The following is a 15,103-nucleotide window of genomic DNA, read 5'->3' on the forward strand; positions in this document are numbered from 1 at the left end:
CTTCTGCCATCTAATCTTATCTGATAATACCTTAGATTTAGTTACCCAAGACGATTTTTTTCCACACCAGCAGCAAACTTATTTGATTCCATGCAAATCTGTTTACTTTTTTCAGCCTTGGGGAAAAAAAAAAAAAGAAAAAAAAAAAGAAAAAAGAAATGGATGGAGGAAAAAAAGAAAAAGAGGAGGGGGAGAGCTTATGTGTAAAGGAAAGATCCAGAATTTCCAAGGCTGGTAGAAACAAGCACTGAGCAAAGAAATTTTACTGAAACAAAAGCAAAATTAAAAATTAACACATATGTAGTCCATGCAGACTTGCCTGTAAAATAACGATTTATTTTAATACTTAAAAAACACACACAATCCAGTGATAAATGTCAATTACCAATAATCAGCATAAAGTGCCAAACAGCCATACAACTTTTTTTTTTTTTTTTTAATAAACAAAACTTATTGGAATGTCTCTTAATTTGAATACACTGTTCAGAAAGCCAGCCTTTAAAAAAATATGCTCTCAGGTTGAGATTTGTTCTCTGTCATCAGGACGCATGAAGAATTTTAAAGTACCACTAAAACCACGTTGTGCATGCCGTCAGTTTGACGTATTGCCATCTTTTTTTTCCTCTAGGTTTTTTTAAATAAGTCTACAAATTACAAACCTCCTCACAGCGCACTAGACCGCAAGGCAAATAAAAAGGTCTCCGTGTCCCGTGAACACTGACTTGTCCCAGACACCATCGACCCGCAGGTCTAAGCTAGGGATGCATTTTCCAGCACGATAGGACTCCTCATTTAAGAGAGTTAGGTCTTTTCCAAACATTAAATTTCTTCTTCTTTTAAGAAAACAAACTAAAAATTTGCCCTTTTCGTTGCCCTAATATTGCTGTGATGAGAGACCACTGTTTCAGTTCTTGTCTTCCAGAATTCTCTGTATTTCCTGAAGTGTAAAAATAAGAAGCTTTATACAGAAAAAAACAAAAAACAAAACAAAACAAAACAAATAAGTATAAAATAAGAGGTGGTTTGTTTTTTGTTGTTTTTGGTTGTTTTTGTTTTAAAGTAATACTTTTGGAAGCTACAATTCTGGGGGGGGTTTGTTGGGATTGGGGGTGGGGGAACTTTGTGGGGATTTCAAAGAGATTCCTGTCCAACACGTGAGCACCACCTTTTGGCATAAAGTTTATCAAAGCCACACAAGTCAGCTAGCACTCTCTGCATCATTCATGTATATTTTAAATGCAAAGAAAGTATTTTCACCCATGACTAAGTGAGTTGCTTGGGCTGGGGAAGGTGTGGATTTTGCTCTTCTTATAGTTGAAGCAAAAACAAAAACACAAAGTTCAGTGCTCCCATCCTGAAAGTTTTGTTTTTGCTCTGGTTTTGGTGTAAAGTCTGAAAGGGAGAAAAAGTTCATAGAATCTGAAGATTCAGCATTTAAGTTTGGCAGGTTTCAGTTCCTTTACTTGCGTGTGCAGTGTCTTGTGGACAGCTAGAGTTCTGGACTGGCAAAATCCTTTCCCGCATTCTTGACACTTAAAAGGCTTTTCTTTAGAATGGATATATCTAGGGAGAGAAAAACAATGAAGACATCAGGAAAAAAATGGCCTAAACTCTACCAGTGATGCACCTGGTAGAGATCACAACGCTGGGGCTTTTTGAACCTACTGCTGAGACCAAGAGTGCTGGAGTGGGGCACGTGGGTGATTGTATGTGTCTCTGCAAGAAGTAGAGGAGGTGGCTTACAAGAGTGCCTTTCCGAGAGATAAAAAGCTCCTCTCTAACTTTGAGATCACCAGGCTGTTTTCTTTCATGATACTTCTGAATGATCACAAAGGCAGAGGACACAAGAGGACGCCAGCAGAGGGTGAAAATGTCTGCAGAAGCTATGAAGGAAGCTGTGCAAGTAGTTTTTTCAGGGTGAGAGAGTATAACAATGAGCCCATCTTCCAGTGAGTTATATGGATTTCTCCATCAGCAGTGGGAAGAGGAAAACCTAGAGGGAACACTGCTGGCTGGCCAGGGACATGACTTTTCTTAAAAGAACCTTCATGACTGTACATGGGTAAGTGGTAGAATACTGATATACACGGGAAAAAAGGACAGGGAAAGAAAAAAAAATTACCTGTGATCTCTCAGGTGATCCTGTCTTCTGAAGGCCTTGTGGCAAATGTCACATGTGTAGGGCCGTTCATCAGTGTGGGTTCTTTCATGGATCAACAGGTTGTAGGATTTGGTGAAGTGCCTGCCACAGAATTTACACACAAATTCCTTCTTGGTTTTGGATGGTAACCTTCCCCGTGTGGGTTTCTTCTCTGGAGAGAGTTTAGTGACCTCAAGCAAAGACCCCAACCCTGGGGGAGAGCCCTGACTGTCTGCCTGTCCCAGTTTAGAGTGATCCTCTTGTGTGGCGGCCACTGCTAAGTTGGCAAAATCAAAGCGGGGTTTGGCTTTCAGTGTCACATTGTTGGCCTCTTGCTTGGGCTGAATGACATGTGGGAAGAGTGGAAAGGTTGGCAGCTGGAACCGTGCATCCACCAGGCTTGACACACTGGGCACCTTGGAGAAGGAGGAACGGGGCAAATGCATGGCTGGGTATCCCAAAGTCCACTGGTGCAGGTGTACGGCATGCAGGGCACTGAAGCCATAGAGGTTGGAAAGATGATCAGAGGGCACAGCTGGCAGCCCGTTGAATGCTTGGAGGAAGGAGTAGTTGGTGAGCTGGAGGGAAGGATGGATAGGGACTGGTGCTGGCAGGGTCTTACTTCCCATGGTAGCTTTTCAGGAGGAGGATCGTGGAAACAGGGGAGGAAAAGATCTGGAAAATAAAGATAAAGGGGGGAAGAGGGAAAACTGGATTTAAATGAAGATAAAGTCAGAGGTAATTTCTCACCTCCTTCCTTATTAACACTCTTCTCCAAAGCCACACAAGGAGGGTGGCATGGACTTCAAGAGTCCTGACCAGCTCTTAGATGTAAGCGTATCCCCACAGGTCTCCAGACTCTCCCTATCCCCTGCACACAAAAGTTGTACCCAATCCACAGCCATTCAGCCACCAACAGCATCCCTTTGCCAGGTAGACTTCCAGTGATCCTCTTCAAAGGGACAGTGTAGTGAAGTCACTTTGCTTCCAAATGCGTAAGCTTCTCCCATATAATTTAAAATCCCTTCCTGTGTGCCTTCAGCCTTTAGAAAATGGAGAGATACTGCCCACTACGTCTGCTCACAAAACTTGACTTCAGCCCTGACCTTTGAAATGACAGAGGCAGGGGCACAGAGAGATTGCTGCTCCTGGGTCTTTCACCTCCACACAACCTGGCCTCAACCATGCCTCTACCTCTGTCTCTGGGGTCGTGGAGCCAGTTGGGTGCTCAGAACTTCACATCAACTCTCATTTCAAAAAAAATTAAATATCTGATTTTTTAAATTATTATTTTATTTTATTTTATTTTTTTGGAGTGGGGGGAACTCATAGCCAACAGTTCTCCCTTTTATGTACTGCAAAAAGAAATGGGAAAATGCTGAGTTTGTGTGACAAATCTGAAGTGCCATTTGCTGTCCCCGGGGGAAGTGCCTGGCTTCAAATCCATCTCCTAATCTAGGCAATTGCTTAATTAGAACTCTTCAAAAGGCAAAAAGGTGAGGGCTGCAGGGATCCTTCCCATGGGGACTCCCAGCCCACCAGCTGCAGGGCTTCAGCCCTTCCCTGGGCTGGATGCCACCACTTTGCTCTCTGGTTTAGGGTCCTGCAAAGCCCCCAGTCTCTCCTCTAATCCAGATCCCTACCCATTCCACCCCACAAGGCAAAGAGGAAAATGCTACCAGTCAGCAGCATCAAGGCACATCTGGCACTGCCTGCAGATTCAGCCCCTGTTGCTGTCAACCATTTGGCAGGAGCTTTCTCCGGAAAGCTCCTGGTAGTGACACAGCTTCCCCTCTTTGTGAGTGTGATAGAGTACCCATGGCTGTTGGGGGCATCAGTCCCTGAACCCCAGGGAGCCTTCTCCCTGCCCTGCAGCCCAGACCTTGCACTGACTTTCCCCTAAGAAGTGTCTGGGTTTTGGCCTTGGTGGTATTTCTTTCCAGCAGGATCCCCATAGGGTTCCCATGGAGCCTTGACAGGGTGCCCACAATATCCCACAGGTTTGCTGCAGGGTTCCCACTGGATCCCCACAGGGTCCCACCAGGATCCTTGCTGCACTCAGCTTGGTGGGCCGATTCATACCCATGCAAAGAGAGATGCTCCTTCTCCCCATGCCCCTTTAGAGGTGAAAAAAGGCAGCAAAGTGCTGCAGAGCAGTGATTGTCTCTCTGGGCTAGAGGGCTGGAAACTGGCAGCAGAAGAGGTCTAAAGACCAGGGAAACAAATCTGATTTATATGTGAGCTGTTGCCTGGATCGAGGATCTGCAGCTGGGAGGGTGTGAGAGGGAGAAGCTTACTCTGAGAAGCTCTGTACACTAGGTCCACCTTTCACACTGCTTTACATAAATCAGCAGCAGGAAGAGAGAGCCAAACCTTAGAGAAATTCCATCGCAATGACCCAGAATAAAAGATTGTGACATTTTGCCTTTTTTAATGGGGTATGTTTTGGATAGTGGCTGATTGAGAGATCTACACATTACATTCACCTCCTTCTCTCATTTTCCCCTTTTCGTTTATATATATACATACACATACACACACATATATATATTAACCTATTAAGAGCCAATGAAGCAACCAGACTGTTTTGTTATTCAGCTTCTTGTTTTGTTAGTGCTACCAGACATGGTCACTTCACAGCACAAATACCTCAGTTGATGGTCCCCAGAAAAAAAGTACCTGGAAAACACTCATTCCTGTGTACCTGAAATGTCTATTTCTTCCTGTCACAGCAGCTCTGTGTCTATTTTCCTGCCTAGGCTGAGAGATCTCTCAACCAATAAACATGCTATTGCAGACTGAGTTAATATCTGGGCTTATGCCTCTTTTATTCTTGGTATCCTTAAAAAACATTTAGTATGGACTATATAAGCAAAAATCTACTTTTTCTATTTGGGTAAAGTCTTGCTTGATAACATTTACAAAGCTCTCTTTCTATTTCCTAAATGAAGGCGAGGGCAGATACCAAGAAAAAATACATTAGCTCATAATACCACCCCTTGCTCCTGCAGCTTTTAGCTAGAAGGGTTCTATTATTTTATATATATATAAATATAATTAAAAATACAAAGGGAAAACGAAAAGGAAAAAAAAAGAAGAAAAAAGAAAGGGGAAAAAAAGGAAAAAGAAAAAGAGAGAAAAAAAAAAAAAAAAAAAAAAAAAAAAAAAAGGTGAGATGGGAGCTGTACGTTCACCTTTCTACAAGTTTGTTTCTTGGCACATTTCCAGAAATGTAAGCTACACTTTTGCTCTGTGCGACCAGGATGGTAAAAAAATATAGACGAAGAACAGAGTATTTAATAAAGAAGTCCCCTCTTCTCGGGACATCAAAGGGAACGAGTTTCACAGTGCAGTGGCTCTCCGCTCTCCCGCTTGCCCACAGAGAGATCAATGTTTCTTTCATTTCGGTGTCACCTCCACCTTTAATTCTGTTTCATGTAAACAGATCGTTATCGGGGCTTCAATTTTATCTTTTTTTTTTTTTTTAATTATTATTTTTTTCTTTTCCAGCGGGAGACCCCGCGAGTTCTCTGCTTGAATTCCCCCATCACAATAAAACTGTGTAGAGCTTTCTTTTTTAACACAAACTAGCTCGGTAAGTAATTAAGAACAAACCACTTGTGTTCTGACTGGAACAAAACCCACTCATGCCAAGATAAATTTACCCTGCAAAATAGGATCATAAACTTGAAAGACTACATCTGTCTCCAGCTTTCTTACCCTTTGTCCTGTTTGAAGATACGGTAATGCTATTGTCCAGTTGCAATTGTTGTAAGGATATTGTAATCTTAACCTTCCAGATTAAATTCTACTCCTCTTATAAGAAAAACAAAACAAAACAAAAAAACAAACCAAAAAAACAAACCAGCCGGATTTCTTATAGTAGCATAGCAAGAGGTGAAACTAAATGGGTTTTTAAGAATTCTTGTGGCTAGCCGGCATTTTTCCTCTCTACCTTGAATTATCAATTTCCGATGTGCCCTTTGAAAGGGATATTTGTTACATTAAATACCTGACTCATAAATAATGAGGTTTGCTAATTAGTTCCACATGGGAGAATGGAGGAGGTAAATTACCCTGAGAACGTTGCTTATTTTTACAAACATGATAAAGTAGTGGGCATAAACCGCTGCGTGCTTAGTATAGCCTCAAACTACAGCAATCAGGTTCATCTGTCAAAAAAAGTTCCCCCTGTTTTGTCTGAATCTTTTAAAGTCTGGTACCCCTGTCCTTTCGACTGCCTCGCATCGGTGTGCAGCGTTTTGCCACCAGGTCGGCTACTTATTTTGTCCCGTTTGAGGAGACGAGATTTTCTCTTCCTATCAGTCTGAGCGAGGAAATAGAGCTTACAATTTTTCTGTGTTTGGGAAACTAACTGGAAAGAGAATAAAATTGCCCTTTCGCTCCGCATTATTCGAGCGTGGTGCTCTTGAGGAATAAAGTGCATTGTTAAGCACAGATTTATTCAAAGTATTAATGAAGTGTGCAGAATCTATTAAAGCAGGTTTATTCGGGGCTAATTGAGCGTGAAAGAGTTAATTGCTAACATTAATGAGGACTGGAAGGACTCAGTCAGCATGTGCCTTGGATATCTCCGCTCAATCCTTATAAAATCATCATTCACATTTTATCACGAAATCAGTGTTGACAAGTTTCTCCAGACCACCATTGCGAATGAGCATGAACGCGGAGGATTTTTAGTCCAATAATAATAATAATAATAATAATAATAATAATAATAATAATAACAACAACCGGGGTCCGACAGCACCAGCCATCGCTACATTGCTTGGGGCAGACTCTATCCAAAATAACAGCAATAATATCGCCGGGCCCGGGTCCTGGTGTGACAGGGCCTGCGAGGGCCGGCAGGGATGCATCCGACGGCAGGGTCGCTGGGCAGAAAGCGGACGCGGGGGATGCCGGTGCGGCGGCCGCTGGGGCCAGGCTCCCCGGTACTCTCCCTGCAGAAGTTTTTAGGTGGAATTTGGGGTTTTATGTGTGTGGGTCTTTTAATCCTCTCAGTTGCAGAAAGCCACTCAGCACAAGTTTCATTCTCGCTTTCTCCCTAGAGAAACAGCCGGTGCTTCCCGTGCATACAATTAAATCGTCCTTCCTCTCTCCCAGAGGCAGGGAGGATTTATTCCTTCTGTTCTCCTCGCTCCCCACGGCCACAGCACGGACACACACACACACACACACACACACACAAAACTTTTGCGGCGACGCCCCCGCGGAGCACTCGGGACACCGGGGCGCATCCCCAGGCCCGGCCGGACGAGGCAGCGCAGCCCCGGCCACCCGCAACCAGGCTCCCGCCGACGAGTTGTTCAGCGCGTTACGACCGCGGCGGGGTCCTGAGCTCAGCCCTGGTTTAGGGATTGGTTCTTTTTCTCAGATAGCTTCGGATTTACTAAACTGGATCTACTGTGCACCTGTCCGGGACATGGCTCTCACCCTCCTTCCCTGCTCTCTTTTTATCAGACAGTTCCCGCAGCGCTACGGTAAACTCCAAAATGCTCGTTTTTTATAGTTTCCCTTTCAAAAGCCAACTATAACAACCATACCTTCACCCTCGGCTTTGCACTGACACTTAACAGTCTCTGCCTCGATAGAAGCTCCCTACACTGAACTTGTTTTGATTCATTCAGACAAATATAAACATCGGATTCATTTTCTGTTACGGCCTTGGGAAGAAAGAGAGCAGGCTTCTCCCACCCCAAAACACTATAAATGGAGTAGGAAAGAGAAAACGAAGGGACGCAAACCAGAAAGAAGAGAAAAGGAAAGAAAACGAAAGAATAGGGAGAAAGAAACAGAACATTCAAGTCCATAGCGGACATTCCGGCTTCTGGTTTGCAGCTCGTATGTGTCATTTTTAGCTCGGGTTGAAAACACAGCTCCTCCGCAAGGGGGGATAAACAACTTTGAAAGGGGAAGACAGATCTTTAAATAGCATCAAAATATCCGAGTCCCATGTGAAGGCTTCCCCCAGCCCTCCGCCCGTCTCGAGGGGAACGGTTCTTCCCACGTGAACTACAATTTCTCCGCTTCTGCACCATCCAGGGGATGGTGGGAGGGTACAGGGGAAAGGAAAGAAAGGAGGGAGAGAAAAGGAAGTGTTTGGATCAATATCCTCAACGCCCGAGGCTTGGCAAAACAAAAAAAACCAAACAAAATTAGTTGTTGTTTTTATTTACCTAATCCCGATCTGTGATCTGTGTTCCACCGCTGGCAGTAGTTAAAAGATCCTGGGCTAAATTTGAGCTGGCAAAATAAAATAATAGAAAAATAACGGGGAGAGGGTGGGGGGACGAAAAAAAAAAAAAAAAAAAAAAGAACTTGGGCTAGGTAGTGCTCTCCCCACCCCACCCCACTGCTCCTCCAGTGGGTGCAGGAAGATCCGAGCGAGCAGCGGGGCCAGGTGTCCAGGTGCTCTGGCTGATGGAAACGGAGGTGCTCTCCGACCTCCTGCTACTGGAGCCGGCTGCCTCTGCCGGAGTGCAAACGCGCCCGGGAGCAGCCGAGCTCAGACTGAACCGATCCCTTCCCTCCAGCCTCCTCCTTATTTCAACCCCCCCTCACAGCTCCCCCCTCAACCTCCCACCAAACTCCGGGCATGCGCACGCAGGGAGAAAGTTTCTGGCTGGGAAGAACCAACTTTTCAACTCGCTTCTCCCGGAGGCGCAGCAGTCCGAGGGTTGTAGCCCACAAACGTGTGATCTCGCCCCCCCTCTCGGCTCCCGCAGCCTCCCCCGGGGCATCTCCCCGGGGCTCTCTATGGTTGCCCCCCCCGTCGGAGCGGCGTCCCCCGAGGGACTGAGGAGGGGGTCTCCCTGAAGCTCCGCGGGGGAGGGACACGGTCCCCCACAAGCGATGAGCGGCCGCGCTGCCAGAGCCGATCGACACTCCGAGCTGTTCCACACTGCTCCCGGTTGGCCTCGCTGCGCCCCCTCCCCGCCGAGCAGCGGGACAGGACTCACCGGGACCTGCACAGAGAAGAAAGAGGGGAAACGCAAGTAGAAAGAAGGGAAGAAAGAAAGAAGGGAAGAAAGAAGGGAAAAAGGCGGCAAGAAGGAAAGAAGAAAGAAAAAAAAAAAAAAAAGAAAGAGAGAAAGAAAAAAAGAAAGAACAAGATGCCCCACAACCAAACAAAACAAAACCAACCGAGAAAAAGAAAAAAGAAAACAAAACAAAAACAAAACAACCCCAAACAAAAACACCATCATCAAAAAGCTAAAAAAGCTACCGGGGGAAGGATGGAGAGAGGCATATGCTCCCTCTGGTACTATTTTGGGATCCAAGTTGTTCGTTGTTCTCCCTCTCTGAGAAGATCCTTCGAGCCGCTTACCTGTTATGGGACCACCCCCGGGTTAGAGTTGCTTCCTCTCCCCGCCCCAGCATCCCTGACTGTCCCCACTCCTCCCCAGAGCTCCTGACCTCCGTGCCTGCCTCCTGCCCCCCTCCCCACGGCCACGGAAGGTCTCCCCCCGCACCCCGGCTGGACACCGTGGCTTGTGAAGCCCCGCGGATCGCCCGCGGATCGGGAGCCTCAGAGCCCTGCTTAGGTTTTGGGGGAGTCAGACTAACCGGGTGAACCAGGCAAAGCAAAATAATCTTCCAAAGAAAAAGTTTAAACGTGCTTTATAATTAATCCTGAGGCCATAATCTCCTTGCTTATTTGTTTTTCTATTCATCCATCCATTCACACTCCTTTAGATCCGTGAAGGGGGAAAAATTGGTTGGTTGTATTACGTTGTCCCGTGGAGCCATGGTAATATAATACCCTAGCGAAGACAGATCCGCCAGGATAACACGGTACCGTACTCAGGGACACGCATGTGTTTTTTCATTGTTCATGTCATTGCTGTGGTTACACTGATTTTTGTTCATCTCCGGAGGAAAACCAACAAACAAATAAATAAAAATTAAATAAACAGCAACAACAAAAAACTGCGTTGTGGTCCTGCAACCGTTCATGGACACAACCGTACTGTGGCGAAGTAAACCCTGGCACTGCCATTTCATCCGTAAACCATCTGTATTTCTGGGGAGACTCTGGGGTCCATTACTGCTCACTGCCTTGGGCAGGCAAAGAGATTTTCGTTCCCTCCTGTTGTAAACGGGTGGCATTTTTATGAGGCAGAGGCAAAGCAAAGACGTTCCCTCATCCCAGCTTCTTCAGTTCTCTCTCATTTCTGTGCAGTGTTTTTTTATTTCTTTCCCTCATTTTTCTTTCTTATTCCCCCGCCCCTAAAAAAAAAAAAAATCAAATAAAAAAAATCACAAACCCTAAACTTTTACTTCTATTCGGGAAGTCGAAATGTCGAGTGTGATCCCGTGCCCGATGCTTTAAATTGATGCCTACGGATAAGTTTGCATTTTCAAAAATAGTTTTCCTGTCCTGTTGTCAGAATGCGACTGTAGGACACCCAAGTTTCCCTAAACCAAGAAACAGACCGGAGATACGATGTTCTAACTGGGTATTTCTCTTTTCCCAGAGGAAGATTCTCGGTGTAGGTGCATGCGTTAAAACCCTCCAAAATCTCAGTTCTCTTTAGAGAAGTAGCAGATTGGTTGAGACCATAAACACAACAATGGCAATGATACCTGCTCATGTTGCCTCCAAGGGAACAAAACCCAAATGCATTTCCACTTACAGAAATAATAATTCCGAAATAAAAACTTACGCATAGAAGTAAAGGGAAATAAAATATCTAAGTGTCTAGAGGGGAGAGAGATACAGAAAATTATTCCATGCGAAAATAGTTTAAAATCAGAGCGGATCGTTAGTATATTATTTCATCCCAGAAGATTACTGGAAGCTGTAGCTGAAGGCTTCCTGGATAATGTATAGTCCGATATTTATATATTTGTTTTAAAATAAAAAATATTTGGACTTGTCAATCCACTGGCGATTGAATTGAAGTTTCAGGTTAACTATCTTGTTAAGTACATTTTGTCTAAATATCTGGTGTTTAAGTTATGAAGCTTATGCTGTCCCAAACCCTTTATTCGCAGGTGGATTTTTATGATGAACCTTGCTAATTTGCATTATGTCAACTTGTAACTAATATCGGGATCGCGATACAAACCCACTACTGCACTGACACGCAGGGAATTTGCTGTGCTTTTCCACAGCGAAGATCTGCTGTCGATTAGGAACGTTACAACTTCAAGAGACTTGTGAAAAGTGAAGGCATCTGCTTCCCAAGCCAGCCACATTTGTAAGATTTAGACGTGACAGCGAAACCCAATTCGTTTCAGGATAAATCTGTGGGTGACTGGAGAGACCGAACCCCATCACCCCCTCTTTCCCACTTGGATCCACTTCCCGAAACCATCGCCGTCGCCGTCCTGCCCTAGATGAAGTCCCCCTCTCCACTCCCCCGGCCCGTGCCCCCCTGTTTTCGGGGAGCAGCATCCCTGAGGGAACCAGCCGGCCACCCCGCTTCGTGTCCTCAGCGCCGGGGCCGGCACAGATGTCTGCCGCCTGGCTGCGCCGCTGGTCCCCCTGTCCGTGGTGGGAGGAAGGGGGGGGGCGAATGAGGGGTGAGATGGCTTCGTGTCTCACCGGAGGGGCGGATTTGACGGTATGGGGAGCGCACCTGAGGGCATTTCCCCTTCCTTCCCACAGAGAACCCGCTGCGCTTGTCACCTCCTCTCCAACGAGTTCTGGGTTCAAATGCAACCCGCGCAAAGCGGGGATCGCTCCTCCTCTGCTTTAAGCTCGTGTGAAAGCCGGGCAACCTTGGATGCACCTATACGTTTGATGGGAGAGGGCTGCACAGCCTTACTGGTGTTCATCTTCCCTCCCTCAGCTGGGGCACCCGGCTTCACCTTCGAGACCCTTTTAACCTTTGCAAGAATAACGATTACTGGCCCCATCCCGTAGTCATGTGCAGGAGAAAACTCCCTTTTGCTTCGGTGGGACTTTCTACCCCCAGGAAACGGTGTTTGTCCCTTGAAAAATCTTTTTTAGGATAAACAACCATGCCACTCGCTGGCGTTACGAGGAGAATAAGGTCCGGCGGGGCAGGGTGGGGATGTGTGTTTGCTCGGCGGGTTTCAAGGGCTGCATCGCCCCCCGCAGCCCAACAAACACCTCGCCCCCCGCAACGCGGCTGTGAGTGGGGGATGGCTGGTCAAAAAACTGCCGGCGGTCGGCAGCCCTGCAATTCCCAAACCACCCCGGGGAAAGGGAGCGGGGAGCAAGGCAAAGGAGCCGGCTGTGGTCGGCGTAGTTTCCAAAGCCTCTCGGCTCCTGGAGATGCAGTGGGAGGGATGGAGCTAGCCCCGGCGCAGACACGCGGGACAGAGAAGGCACAAGTGCACTGCAGCGTCTCTCTCTTGCCTTCACGTCTTCCTGGGCAAGATATCCCCTCACGAGAGAGCCCTCGTGGTTATCAGTCATACTCGGGGAGTATTTAGAGGTATTTCCCTCACCCGTCTCTTTCCTTCACTTTGCCTGTTTTTAGCTCTTGCCCGCGGTCAAGCATTAGGGTGTGCGGGTTCTGACAGCCCTCCTTCCCTACCCCCTACCCCCCCGCTTCCTTCTCGCACCGTCCCGGATAAACTGGACTCAGATGGAAATGGGAGAGCCAGAAAGGGCCAGGAAGGGAAACAATCCCGTCGGGGTTGAGTCCGAAGCTCGCTGGAGCGCGGATGGGGAGGGCGGACGGTGGGGGGGTGCGCTGCGCTGAGCGCTCCCGCACCACTTTTCCGAAACTGTTCCCCTCCTCTCTCCTGGTGCCCAGTTTCCCCTTCGAGTCCCATGGAGTCTCTTTATTTTAATGTCTTCTAATGACAAGAGACAGAAGAATAGCGGTAAACAACGCGAATGGAAACTGCTCCATCGGTGCAAGTAAATGCTCATCTCATAGCAATTCTCGCCCCCATTGCCCCGGATATGTAACTTTGGATATAATGTTGTTCTGCCATCTTTTGCTATATTAAAAAAACAAAACAAAACAAAACTTCTAGGGGGGCCTGAAAATAAAAGTCAAACGTTGGAGCGTCTCCGTTTTGTTAGCGAGGGGGAAATCGTTTGCTTGTTTTTCCGTGCGGTGCTGAGATGTGACCCAGCACTTAAACATTGCGCTGCCCTTCGCTAGAGAGCTACTGCAGCGGGGGAGCGATCCGCCGGCGCGTAAGCACAGCCCCCACCCTGTGCCTGCCCCTGCGGGCATGGCATGGCCCCTGCCCCTTCCACATGGTGGACTGGTCACCCAGCAGAGACAGAGCTCTGCGAAATGGAAAAAAAAAAAAAAAAATCCAGAGCACCGAACAGAGCGATAGGGGATTTGTCTTCTTCAAGAATGACAATAGATTTTGCAAGCAACTTAATTAAGTGCAAGATCTGTCCCTCTAGCCTCCCCCTCCTCCAAACACACACCCCTTGTTTGCAAAGTGACGTGAAGTCGGTTGTGTAAATGATTCCGCTTTTATTTCCATCCCCTTTAGTTCACTAATAGTGCCGTGGTGCTGCTGCTCACAGTGCTACAATAGAGTCAGCATTTCCATTATAATTTCCTATTTTCAGGAGTTTTTACAGTGGTCATAAAAATTCAATCCAGGCTCAAACTTGGCATCCCAGGGCTCCTCCCCGGAGTAATTTCTTTTTGTTGTATTTGAAAGAGGAAACCATTTATCTGTTTTTACATTACAAGAGAGCAACAAAAGGAACCGAAAGCAGCGTTTGGAGAACATTTTTGTACTTTCTATTGCCTGTATTTCCTTAGCCTTACAGTAACTGCCATAGATGTTAAAGGAGTACAGTACACAATGATTAATAACACATGAAAAGCCACCAGGTTATAAAGAACCCAGAGTCCACAACCAGAACTGGTAATATAAAATATCCTTTATCATCCTAAAATCCTTTACTTTTTTCAACTGCTAATTTGCTAGCAATACACCAAAAATGTAATTTGATGTGGGAGGTCACTTTGATTTAAAGAAAACCTAATAATTTTGGAAATCTGAGAAAGTTTACATGTGTGTTCATATTTCAGAATTTCATAAAAGTACAGATGTTTTCATTGCAGATTCAAGGGGTCTGTCTTTCAGCCCCCCTTGCTCAAGTCTACTTATAACAGTCAAATAATCTTTGAATTTAGGTGTCCCTAAGTATTCATTTATATGATGGATTGTAATGGCTATATGGTTCCCTTGAAACCATTATATTCTATCAGGTCAAACCCAGCTTCTTAAAAAAGTTCATTTAATCCAAGGGTGGCTGGAATGATTTGTATACATTGGATTTGCCCACATACAATTGCTGCATCTGCTGGAAATTGAGTAAGGATTTAATGACCCCACAGGAATCAAAGGTTTTGGTGACATGAGCTCAGAATGGTCCTATGAGACAAAGACCTGTGTGAATTGGGATGCTCAAGTGGAATGTCAGCAAAGCCTGGACATCACATCATTTTGATGTGGATTATGCTTATGCCACATGTTTTACAGAGAAGTCCTTTCTCTACTGGTAGAAAATACACATTTCTACTAGCCTGAAAACTTACTAGGGATATTCTGCAACTCATTCAGGTCAAGTTTGGGTAGGAAAAAGGACCACAAAGAATGATACCTCACAGAGGTGAAAGAATTATTTCTAAGCGATTAAAAAAAAAAAAGTATGTATAGAATTAGAGGTACATATGTATACATATATATGCACATGTAGAAAAGGAAATAGCTTTGTATGTATATGCAGATAGGGAGAGGGATTAAAACAGATGGCCTTATAGTGCAGAATTCTATAGTATAGAATTAGAGGAATGTCAGCCACCTTTATCTTCTGAAATTTTTGGAATAACATTTATTTGCTAAGGCTTGTATTTACTATAACTAACACTAAAAGCAGGACTTCATAACTTCTAAGGAGTGAAGGCAACACTTGCTTGCCACGGTCTGTCAAACACAGGGCTGGAATCCGGATTCCACAAGATTTATCTTCCCTTG

The 15,103-nt window shown here is 45.7% G+C and overlaps 1 protein-coding gene across 1 annotated transcript; it reads right to left on the reverse strand.

Moving 5' to 3' along the window:
- Window positions 1-319: 319 nt before the first annotated feature.
- On the reverse strand, window positions 320-8,676 carry OSR1 (odd-skipped related transcription factor 1). The gene is made up of 3 exons (XM_008494918.2): window positions 8,341-8,676; window positions 2,123-2,815; window positions 320-1,563 (listed from the first exon to the last, which is right to left on the reverse strand). Exons 2-3 carry the CDS (start codon window positions 2,767-2,769, stop codon window positions 1,428-1,430), a joined length of 783 nt encoding a protein of 260 aa, XP_008493140.1. The 5' UTR covers window positions 2,770-2,815; window positions 8,341-8,676; the 3' UTR covers window positions 320-1,427.
- Between the last annotated feature and the right edge of the window lie 6,427 nt (window positions 8,677-15,103).

The sequence above is a fragment of the Calypte anna genome, chromosome 3, assembly GCF_003957555.1.
Source record: "Calypte anna isolate BGI_N300 chromosome 3, bCalAnn1_v1.p, whole genome shotgun sequence".
NCBI classification, from domain to species: domain Eukaryota; kingdom Metazoa; phylum Chordata; class Aves; order Apodiformes; family Trochilidae; genus Calypte; species Calypte anna.

Bases quoted from the DNA above. Each gene is read 5' to 3' on its own strand.
- OSR1 (XM_008494918.2), bottom strand. From the start codon at position 2,769: ATGGGAAGTAAGACCCTGCCAGCACCAGTCCCTATCCATCCTTCCCTC. The intron at 1,564-2,122 runs GTAATTTTTTTT...TTCTCTCCCTAG, and splicing joins GATCACCTGAGAGATCACAG to ATATATCCATTCTAAAGAAA.